We start from the raw sequence: 12,244 nt of genomic DNA, 5'->3' as shown, positions 1-12,244 counted from the left end.
TTCCCTACATTGCTCAATGCACATCTTCATCAATACATTGAACTCTTTCAAACCTGTTTCCCTTCCCAACATTCCAAACACATCCATTGTAGCATCTGTCCCAGCTTGAAGGCACATGTGTCAACTAATCGGTCAAAATGATAGACTTGACTATTTTTGAAAATCCATTTTTGTTTCCTTTCATAAGATATTTCTTTCCACTGTATACCTATATCGTTTTTCTTCCAATTTGAAAGCCATGGTGTCTTGAAAACGTTTTCTACAACTTTCTCATCATCTGCTTCTTCCAAACCTAGTGATTTAATTTTCAAAACATCTACAAAAGGAACAAGGGAAAAAAAAAATAAACACAAATTCGAAAAAATAATCAAAACCACATCTAAGAAAGCAACAACAACAACAACAACAACCACAACCACAACCACAACCACAACAACAACCACAACCACAACAACAACAACCCAGAAAACACCAATTTGCAGAAAATGACCAAACCCCTTTTTCTTGCATGAACCCAGATATCCAAACTAGAACTATAACTTAAATACTCTATTTTTTTTCTTTTTTGGTTAACAATAACGTTACATTACATTTCAAAAATCAATTCTCTAACATCTAAGTTTTCTTCCTTTTGGCTACAAAAATGAAACAAAATAACATCAGATTACATCACAAAAAATTAATAACAACCCAAAGTTCTTTTGCATCTAAACTTAAGAAGGATTAGCTCCAAATGACAAATTACATAAAAAAAAGCACCCAGTTTTTTATTAATGCACTGTACCATTTATAATCTTTTCTATGACTTTTGCTGTCTTTGCCGTGTATTTTTCTGTCGGGATTGTTTCTGAATCACACAAAAGAAGACATTAAAACAAAAAAATCAATTGTAACAAAACATTTCTTTCTTTTCTTTTTTGAAGAAAAACAAAAAAGGGCGTACCAGAATAAAAGTCTTCTAATCCAAGAGTACCAGGGCTAGATTTAACTGCGGGTGACGGAGGAGATTGAGGTTTAGTTTCAGGTTGTTTTTTGGACTTGGAAGAAGTTTCTGGTTTGGGGGGTGTTATGGATTCGAGATGGCTGACGAGGCTTTTGAAAGTCGTGTCACTGGCGGTAGTGGTGGAGGCAGTGGTGGTTTTAATGGCTGCACGGAGGAGATTGCTTAGGATCTTGAATTTGGGCATTTGGTGGTGGATTAAGCAGCAGTGCGTAGGGGGGTTTTGGGTGGTTTCTCTTGAAAATTACAAAACCCTTCTTCCTTTTAATATTTTATTTTCTTTTTGTTTCAATAAGCAAGCATATTTACCGTATATAATAGGGAAACTTAATGGACCTTCACCGAGTTTTGATTTCAATTTAACCCTTACTGTTTTTTTGAATTTCATCTTTTAATTTTCATTTTCATCCTTGGATTTTTTTTACGTTGGAAATTTCAAATTTCACCCCAAAAAAATAAAAACCTTAAGAGAACCCCCTCTCTATTTAACAAACTATCACACACGTCCTTTTTTCACATAAAATGTTTTAGGATCACTCATCATTTAACATCAAGGAATAAAAATGGTTCATGTGTTATATCTAAATTATAGTTTAAAATCTAATTCAATCAAGTTTTTTGTTTTTTTAACATAAAATTAATGAGTTTAGATAGGATTTTACCCAAGTTACAAATTAATTTGGGTTTTAAATGAGATCAAACTACATCAATTTTTTACTTTTTTTTTTCAAATTTAAATCGATATAAATTCTAAATTAGTGGGTTTTAGTCAATCTACCAGGTTTGTCCAAATTTTATAGCAAAGATATATGTAATTTCATACTTGGATTGTAATTTATTTTATATTTAAATCTAAAATATAGGTGTATTTAAACTAAATATATCATGAATATGAAAAAAATGACCTCCAAATATCATTTGAAGCAGTTTTAAGGAGATAATATTAGAAACTTTATGTACTAACATAGCACTAGTATTTACATGCTAGATAAATTTGTTGTTTTTTACGCAAAAAAATCAAGATGACTACAACAAAATCACATGATTTGGATTTGTTTGCTTGTTTTGCAATGCATCATACTCGGTTTTATCAGAAGCATAAGCATATTGTTTGGTCATTTCAGAAATCAAACACATATAAATTTACGTGGTTTGACAACTTGTCTACTTTACAGAGCTACTAGTTTGTATTAATTAATTAAAAAAACAATACAAAAAAAAAGGAGGAGAAAACTCTTCTCTACTCAACTCACTTTCACGCAAACTCTTTTTATCTTGTTTTCTATATTTTCTCTACCTATACAACTCTTCACCAAGTACATATATACACACTAAGCTGAGAACAAAGGCCATAAATCATGTCATGATTTATGCCTTAAATTAAGCCTCCATTATGTGCTAAGTGAGAGATTAGTTGTTACCACATGCATATAATGGAGGTGGGGCATTGTTTGTCTCCACTTTACTAACAATCTTCCACTTTGAGACAAACAATGAAATTATCTTTTACCCTTGAAGATCAATTGAAGTTTTACATAACTTCAATTTATTAAGTATAACTTCTTTGGTTAACATTTCAGTTGAATTCTTGCTTCCATAGACCTTTTCTAGCATTAGTTGCTCATCGTATAGCAATTATTGAATAAAGTGATATTTGATCTGAATATGCTTAGTCCTAGTGAAACGCTAGATTCTTGGCAATAAAGATTGCTAACTATCACTATACAGAGTACCATTTTCATTCATCTTGTCTAATTATTTTAGGAAACTCTACAACTATACTATCTTTTTTGCAGATTCTGAGACTGCAACATATTCACCTTCTGTTATTGAAAGAGCGGCAATCTTTTGCAAGGTAAAACTCTAGGAAACAGCAGTGCCTCCTAGAGTATATACATATCATGTAGTGCTTTTTCTACTATCAATATCTTTTGCTAGATCAGCGTTTATAAAACCTTCAAGTTTCAAACCACCAACTGTGAATGTAAGACAAGTCTCCAAGGAACCTTTTAAGTATCTCATGATCTATTTTACTGTATCTCAATACATCTTTCCAGGATTGCTCATATATCAGCTTACAACTCCTACTGCATGGGCAGTGTCTGTTCTAGTAGAGATCATAACATATATCAAAAAGCCGATAACTGAGGTGTATGGAATCTTATTCATGTATCCAAGCTTAATTTTTGTTGATTAGTCTTTGCTTAGCTTGAAATGATTTCCTAGATATATACTTACTAGTTTACCATTATGCATATTAAACCTGCTGAGAACCTTATTGACATACTTTATTTATGAAAGCTTTAGTATGCCTTTGTCTTTATTTTTGATGATTCTTATGCTAAGTATTTATTTAGCAGCTCTCAAGTCCTTTATTTCAAATTGTTTTGATAACTGTCGTTTCAACTTGTCAATCTCTTCAATACTGGATCCTTCAATCAACATATCATCTACATATGACAGTAGAATGATATAAGAGTTGTCAAAATGTTTGACATAGCAATAATGATCAGCTTGACATCTTGTGTACCCGAACTACACATGAAGTTGTCAAATTTCTTATACCACTGTCTTAGAGCTTACTTCAAACCGTATAGGCTTTTCTTTAGCTTGCAGACTTGATTCTGCTTTCTTTATATTGCAAAACCCCTCTAGTTGTTGAATATAAATATCTTTCTCCAAGTCACCATGAAGAAATGTTGTTTTTACATTTAATTATTCAAGATGTAAATTTTCTTCAGCTATTATCCCCAGAACAACTCTGATTATTATGTGCTTCACAACTGGAGAAAATATCTCAGAGTAGTCAACCTTTTTTTTTTTTGTTGAAACCCTTTTACAACAAGTCTTGCCTTGAACTGTTTGCTTCTATCATGTTTAGTCTTTACTTTATAAACCCATTTTTCTTGCAAAGCTTTTTTTCATTCAGGTAGTGTGGTCAACTCTCAAGTTTTGTTCTTCAACAAAGAATCTATCTCCTCCTTCATGGCTAATGACACAACTAAAAGATTGATGTCTTCTCCTAAATGCAGGAGTGTCAAAGTAATAAATAACCCGATAAGACCGGGGTCGAACCACAGGGAGGTTAATTGTATAAATTATAAACATCAATTATAAACAACAACAATAGCAATAATAACAATAATAATAATAACAACAACAACAATAATAATAACAATAGTAGTAGTAGTAGTAGTAGTAATAATAATAATAATAATAATAATAATAATAATAAAGAAAGAGAAGAAGAAGAATATGAGAACTTGGAGATGAAATATTAATGTAAAGATTAAACGATGATAATAACAAATGTCAAGGTTAAAGGATCCACTAATGGTATATCAAACAAGTATAGTATAAACTCTTATTATTCAATTGAAAACCACATACAAAGGAGGTTCCAATCAGATTATAGATTGTTAACATGATTACATTAGTCATCTTATTCGAGTAATGCTAATACTTGTAAATCTCGTCAAGCATTCATGATTATAATTTATGTTGACAACAAATCAAGTTTCTTTCATAGCTCAGGTGTCGGTTATACCATACAGTATGGGCTATGAAAGTGCCAAGCATTTGTTGTACCAAGTGTTATACAACATAAATCAATATTAGTCATTTAACAAACAAAGTATTAAAGAGTGAACAAGATAATAAATATAAAACATGTTAGTATCAAACATTAAAGTCTATATTAAGTTTACACTATATTTGTTCTTACACCATTAATGTAACCTTTTCACCTTGACATAATAAACTTAGCTAGACATAATGAAAGAAAGAAAAATAAATAAACAAAATAAGAACATAAATAAGATAAAAGTTAACTAAGTAAATGAAAGGAAATGAAAGGCATAAACTTGATATTAATGAAAGCAAAGCATAAACATTACAAAAAATACAAAGAGACAAAGCAAGAGCATGATCTTGATTTGAAAACCAAGATGCCTAAATATATGGCAAATGCCTCCTTTGATAGGCCAAAATTGGGAACTATTGATTTGATGACTAATTGATGAGTGGGTGACCAACTCTTAACTTGGTGACAATCCTTATCTTCTCTTGTCTGCCCAAAAATTCATTGATAAAGTCAAAATTAGAACCACTTGAAAACATGAAAGTTATAGGAAATTATCTCAGCTTTCTTGTGTAAAACATTTAGATCATTTTGACTTCTAGAACTCTAGATATGGCTAAAATACTAAACAGTGCTCGGGCTGGAGGACAGATTCAGATTTCTTTGTTGTTGCTCCAATTTGAACTTGAAAATGACCTTTGTAGATCTTAGGCTCCATATGAAAGTTGTAGGCCTATGTCTTACCTTTCTATCCATATAAAGTAGACCTAAATCTGAGATCTAGAGCTCTAGATATGATCCAATTACTGAATAGTGTTCTGGTTTGGACTACACCGACATCTCTTTTCTAAGTTTGGCCATCTCTTTGTCCTTTCAATTTCAGTTCTTAAATTCATCAATCAATCCTTTCATTTATGTGATAGGCCTGCATTTAAAATAAACATTTACCATAAATTAAAGGTATCTTATATTATTAGATATATTATTATAAAACATGTTTTAGTCAATGAATTATTGATACTTCAAATGCAAAATGATGATATAAAACCTTGATAAAAATACACTTTTAAGTATCAATCAGCTAACTCACTTACTTGAGTTTTCATGTTGTAATGATTTTTCATAAGTTTGTGTTTCATCACCATTTATTAGTAGAATATAATTCAGTAGAAGTGTGAACCGTTATGGGGGCTTTACAGTTCTTGAAGACCTGCGAACATAAACAATAGGTTCATTTAGCTCCATATCTTCCCGTGTAGTAGTAGATACAAATATGCTTGAATCTTTTTGTAAAGGCTCTTGATTTTTATTCTACTTGATAACATTAGAAAGCCCTTCTAATATTATGAATTAAGATTTTCGTTGACTTGTATCTTAATTAGCCATATTTGTTTCTACATTTGATTTGTCTTTGTACAAAACTTTCTCATTAAAGATCACGTTTCTACTTTTGATAATATTTCTATTTTGATCATCCAAGAATTGAAATCCAAATTCTTCTCTCCATATTCGATGAAGAAATATTTCTTGGATTTAACATCTAGTTTGTTACGAGCATCCGATTATATATGAACCTAGAAAACACAACCAAAAACCTTTAGATGAGAGAGCTGTATTTTCCTCTCCATACTTCCTTGGGCAATCTAAACTCTAAAGGAACGGATGGTCCATGATTGATCAAGTAAACTGCATTATGAACTGCATTAGCCTAAAATGTTTGAGGTAACCCTGCATGCAACCTTATGCTTCTAGCTCGTTCATTGATGGTTTTGTTAATCCGTTCAACAATGCCATTATATTGTGGTGTGCCTGAAACGGTCTTTTCCATTCTGATACCATTGACAACTCAACTTTTTGAAACCTTCATTAATGTATTCTCCTCTATCAAATCTCAAGCATTTCAACTTTAAACTTGATTCAGTCTCAACCATAGCCTTTTATTTCTTGAATGTTTCAAACACATTAGATTTATTTTTCAAAAAGTAGACCCATACCTTCCTACTGAAATCATCAATTAAAATCACATACTACCGAGAATCTCCAAGAGATACTACTAGAGAAGGTCCCTATAAATCTATATGTACTAGTTCTAGTTTTCTTGGTCTTAACACCAACCTTTAAGAAACTGAGCTTTTTCTGTTTTCCAAGAATACAACTTTTATAAATGTCTAGATCAATATTTTTTTTTAACTCTAGCAGCTTTTTCTTTGATTGAATTATCTTTATCTCTTTTTGACTTATATGGCTAAGTCTACAGTGCCACAACTGTGCTTGATTTTCTACTTCAGTAGAGGCAATAATGCCTGCAAATCTTGTGGTCATAAACATGGTATCGGTTTTCTTTTCACGAGCCAAAACCATTACAAACAAAAAAGAATTGAATGACCACTATCGTCAAACTGTCCAACAGAGATAAGTTTTTTCTTTAATCTAGGAATATGTCTTACATTTTATAAGGTCCATATAGATCCATTCATCATCTTGATTGGTACATCTCCTATGCCCATGATATTTATTGGTTGTCCATCGGCCATATAGACTACATTGTGATCTACAACGATATAGTTTTGCATCATTTTATGGTGTGGTGTATAATGAAATGAAGCACCAGAATCAAGAATCCAATCATTAATTAGACTTTGTACAACCAGAATCAAAGAATCTTATACCTCATATATGGTAGCATTAGTAGAGTTAGCTTCAAGTTTTTTTTTGGTTTTGTGCAACTCCTTATGTAATGATTAGATTTGCCACAATTTCAACATTCAACCTGCTTTTTGGGTCTAGACTTGCTTTTACTTTTATATCTTGATTTTGATCTGTCTCTAGATAAACCTCTATTATGTCTACTCCCTTGAATTTGAACTTTCACTTAAGTCTTTTCTTCATACTCCTTGTCATGGGGGCGATGATGAAGGCTCTCTATCGTGCTTCCGGTTGTGGGGTGTTGTGTGTTAGAAAAATTATGATTAATTTTTGGGACTCGCTACTTGGTATTATGATCACTAGAAACTTATGGTCTGCGAGAGTTTGAGTAAAGGACTGATTATACAAGGGGAAAACACATCACCCCCAGTGCACCCTACCTAAGGTAACCTGCATTGTTGATTGATTATTTTTTATGTTGGGTTTCTATTTATTGGTTTTATCTAAGGTTCAAGAAAGATCTCTTTTTATGAGAGATTTTCTACTTTATTGGGTTAAATCCTAACCGTTCCAAAGTTCAAATTTTAGCATCATATTTATTTACACTTTGTATTTTTAATACTTGAGGGTGTACTTTATCATGTAATTTTTCACCCATAAATATTAAAGTCTACATCTAGATCCTAGAGAAAATTAAAAAAAATATTTTTGATATTTTGGTCAAACCCTAATAGGTGATCATAAACTGGTTATGATATCCATTTTTGAGTTTTCAAAACATGAGAAATATGCAAAAAAAATTTTTTAATGAAAACATGCTTGGAAAATTTTTAGGATTTGACCATATGCATGAAAACAAAATATTTGTTTGTTTTTTTTTAAAGGGAAATTGATTTACAAGTTTTTGAGATTTTTTGAAAAAGCTTTGAATTTTTTTTTAATATTTCAGAGAAAACCGAGTATTTTAATACCGGATTTGTATTTTATAGTGTAAATATACAATCCGATATTATGCAAAATTGATAGAAAAATATTTAAGAAAATCATGATTTTTTAAAGGATTTTTTGATTTTTTTTGGAATTTTTTGAATTTTTAAAAAATATATAATATAACATAATATATATAGTAAATATACATGGGCTGGGTCGAAATCGGCCCCACAAAACTGGCTCCTTAAAGGGGGTGGGCTAGACCAGCCCACCCCAATGTTTAATTATGTGCAGAATGTGAACAATTACTGTTCACGTTTTGCATGCAACCAAGTGGTTGCAGAAGCTGCAGACTGGTAGGGTGAAGATGGAGGCAACCTTGCGGAGGAAAAGAAGTTGCTGTCACTAGCTTGGCGTGGAATCGGCAGAGGTGTTGGTGGAAGAAATGGTGGCCTGAGTTGACTACGGTGGCGAAGGAAGAAAGAAGAAGAAGCAGAGGAAGAAAGTCTGCAAATGGGAGAAGGAAGACTTCGCGGTGGCTCCCGGTGGCTGGCTAGTGGCTTAATATGGTGGAACTGGTGGTGGCTCTGGTTGGAGGTTGGAAAGGCGAAGAGAGAAAGCGAGAGAAAAAATGGCAGAAATCAACGAAGAGAGAAAGCGAGAGAAAAAATTGCAGAAATCAGGTAGAGAGGCTGGTTTTTAGTCGACTTTAGACCTGATTTTCTCTCCCCTCAGGCCATCAACTTCGCCTCTATTTATATCCAGTGGAAGAGGATAATCTTGTTTACACAAGAAAAAAAAACTCAGCCCTTGATTCGGTCGGGAAGCATCTCAACGTTGGCTCAAAGTGTGTCTCATGAGTTGTTCAATCTGCAGAAAAGGCTGCCTGAATTGACTACTTTTGGTCGGCGTCGGCGCCATCTCATCGCCATTCAGACTGAAGTGTTTAGTCGGTGGTTTTAAGAGACTACACGGTGTTGTTATCGTGCATTTTTTTGTTAGATTTGACGGAGCAATGAAGCATTAAATACATATGAAAAGTAGCCACTCGGACAACATTTTCTGGCAAAATCGGGGAAGATAATGAATAGTATTGAACAACACGTCGTCAAAATTTTTTTCTTTTCAAAACGGCGTCATTTTGGATTAATTAGGGATTTTTAATAATTTTCAATTTAGTCCTCTAGCTTTTAATCGATTTCAATTATACCCCTAATTAACCCTAAATTCTTGATTTAATGCAATTAAGCCCTTGGAGAACTTCAATTGGAACTCAGAAGTTACGCGCCTTTTACAATATGGTCCTTGACATCGAATTTTGTCAATTAAACTCATAATTGGCCATTATACTTTCAATTTCACCCCCGGTTTTTGTCAATTTTGGTGCCTTTTATAGATTGGTCCTTGGATGCGAATTTCTTCAATTGAGCCTTTAATTGACCCCAAAAATTCAATTTTCTTGCAATTTGGCCACTAATTTCAATCAATTAACTTGGTAAAAATTAAATTTGATCTTTTAAAATTTCAATCTTCTCAATTAAGCCCAAATTAGGCTCCCAAACTTAATTTTTCATCAATTAAGCCCTAAACTTAATTATTTTTTTGTTTTGAAAAAGAAATTAAACCCAAATTAATTCTTAAACATAATTAAAATTTAATTTGACCTATGATTAAATCAAATTGGCTTATTAAAAATTTTATTATGTCCATGAACTTGATTTTTATGCAAATTTGTTCAATAATCATTTAATTTGACATTGAATTTGTATTGTTTTCCATTTTTGGGCACAATGAGGTATAATTTGGCCTTGCATTTCCTTTAAATTACAACTTGATTCTCTAGTCTGTTTTCTCCACGTTGCCAGCCATTATTTTATTTTATTTTGTTTTGAAAAAGTAATTAATAAAAGTGAATTTTTGGAGAATAACCTAGAATTGGGTTATGACACCCACAATCATATGTTAAAGTGTGTGTGTGAAAATGAGGTTTAAGAATATATGTCAAATGAGTATATGAACAGAATTATGTGATAATAATGTTAGAGTTTGTAAACCTGAATATTTCAAGAAGTATTATAATAGATCTTTTTAAGAATGGTTACTAAGTGATTAGTACTTAAAAGTGCATTTTTATCAACGCTTATATCATCATTTTGCACTTGAATTTGCATTTTTTAATATCCAAAATCTATCACATCAAATTTTTCAATTCTAGTAGCCTTTATTTCACCAACCATTTTTAATACTTCTCATATTTGCATCTGTCGAATTTGACCTTACGGATGTGTCTGTAATGACTAAAAAAAGTTGGAAACAACACTGAATTCACCTATATCAGACTTTAGATGACTCGGATCTTATCATTCAAACTTTTAAATCAATTGACGATGTAGATGAAGCCACGTGTAAGGTGAATAAGTGTTTGCAGAGCATCAGATCAAAACTCAATGATGTTGTGGCATCCATATAAGTAAACCCGGCCCACTTTTAATGACGTGGAAAAGATGTATGTAATTATTACTGATGTGGATTGCTGACTGGTCAGGCGATGTGTCGGATAACTGTGCAAATTTATTGTTATGGTTGATGATATGGTGGGTCAACCCGGTTTAGTTGTAGGTATTCGGGCAAAGAAGGAGCATGTAGGCGTGTGTGGCGTGTCATTGTAGGAGGGTAGTCCTGACGTCAGCGCGTGTGGGCATGCAACACTTTGGTTCTTCAACGGGTTTTCACTAGTGAATTTGTCTCGTCTTTCCCTACATGATGACATGTTCAAAAACACGTTTTGAGAACTTTGATTTATGGGTTTGGATCAAACACCCTCTTTTTAAGAATAAACTCTGATACTAATTGTTGGGTCATTCTAGAAATCAAACACGCACAAATTTATGTTGTTTGACAACTTGCTTACTCCACGTAGCTTCTTGCTTATATTAATCAATCAAAGAAACAATTCAAACAAGGAGAAGGAGAAAACTCTTCTTTACTCAACCCACTTTCACTCAAGCTCTCTCTATCTTGTTCTCTATGTATTCTCTACCCACGTAGCTCTTCACTGAGTACATATATACACACTAAGTTGGAAGCAAAGATCATAAATCATATCATGATTTATACCTTAAATTAAGTTTTTATTATGTTCTAAATTGATTAGATATTCTCACTTGTAGGCATTGTTTGTCTCCACTATCACATATTTCATGTGAATTAAATGTAATTAATCGGATAATGGAACATTTTGTAATTTGTTCTAAGAAATTTGATCATCTCCGAAGGCTCATCAAAAGCACAAACCAAATGCTTTGGAAACCTTAACAGCAGCTGTCCAAAAACTTTGCTAACAACATTTTGAAGCGGAATGCAGAGGGTCTGATTGTCAATTTTGGTGATCTCTTTTCTTGATCTTGGACTTCATCTTCCAGAAACAAAAACTCAAAAACTGGCAGAATTCAGAAACAAGAAAAATCCGCACCAACTGGAGCAGAAACAAGAAGTTACTAACATGGAAAGCAATCCCCACAATATAAATTACACTGTCAACAAAGGGTTGATCAGGCAAAACAGCAACAATTCCTGACAGGAATGCAATCGCTGCTGATTGCAGCGCTATACAAGTTAGCACGGTAGCACTTGCCAGGTAGTAAACATAGGACTCATCGTTACTAACAGCTCCCCAAAATATTATGCATGCTGCAATTATGGAGCTGGTCATGGCAATCGCGTCCGAGAAAACAAACCATCTCAGATGATTGCTTGACTCCAGTAACGCTACGCCTTGCTTGAGGCCAAGATCATTGTTAAAGCCTCCAGGAAGTGTGAAAGCTGCTGCAAACGTTACTGTTGCGATTAGTGTTGCTACCATTAAGAGGGTATTTCCCATTCGCTTGTAAGTTTGAATCCTGGCAATAGCTTCTTGGTCTGCACATGGGGGATTCTTTTTCCCGGTGATTCGATTAGATACAGCGATAAGTTTCCTCCATACGCATTTGAATATATTCTGCAGTGTTAGAAGAGTATGGTGAATACAATGTCAAGCTTTTATATGTTGTTTTTCATAACACGTAATGCACGTAGCAGCAATTGCTTTT

At 33.0% G+C, this 12,244-nt stretch overlaps 2 protein-coding genes across 19 annotated transcripts in view; both read right to left on the bottom strand.

Moving 5' to 3' along the window:
* The window catches only part of LOC105130184 (pentatricopeptide repeat-containing protein At4g04790, mitochondrial-like), a 5,642-nt gene extending 4,358 nt beyond the window's left edge, over nt 1-1,284 (bottom strand). For 15 of the 18 annotated variants that reach the window (XM_011032574.1, XM_011032571.1, XM_011032564.1 and 12 more), the window contains exons 1-3: nt 944-969; nt 785-847; nt 5-316 (exon numbers count right to left, since the gene is read on the bottom strand). In XM_011032574.1, coding sequence (XP_011030876.1) covers nt 5-117 — 113 coding nt within the window. In that variant the 5' untranslated portion in view covers nt 118-316; nt 785-847; nt 944-969. Of the gene's footprint in view, nt 317-784; nt 848-943 lie in introns of all 18 variants that reach the window. The other 3 variants (XM_011032573.1, XM_011032567.1, XM_011032572.1) reach the window with 3 other exon arrangements.
* Nucleotides 1,285-11,409: 10,125 nt separating this feature from the next.
* Nucleotides 11,410-12,244, bottom strand: part of LOC105130180 (ankyrin repeat-containing protein At5g02620-like) — a 16,242-nt gene continuing 15,407 nt past the window's right edge. Inside the window, exon 3 of the mRNA XM_011032555.1 lies at nt 11,410-12,153. Within this exon, the coding sequence (XP_011030857.1) occupies nt 11,533-12,153 (621 nt within the window). The 3' untranslated portion in view covers nt 11,410-11,532. The remainder of the gene's footprint in view (nt 12,154-12,244) is intronic.

This window comes from Populus euphratica, unplaced genomic scaffold (assembly GCF_000495115.2).
Source record: "Populus euphratica unplaced genomic scaffold, PopEup_1.0 scaffold95.1, whole genome shotgun sequence".
NCBI lineage: Eukaryota > Viridiplantae > Streptophyta > Magnoliopsida > Malpighiales > Salicaceae > Populus > Populus euphratica.
The sequence above is the reverse complement of the archived record's forward strand: the minus strand, read 5'-3'. Positions and strand labels throughout refer to the sequence as shown.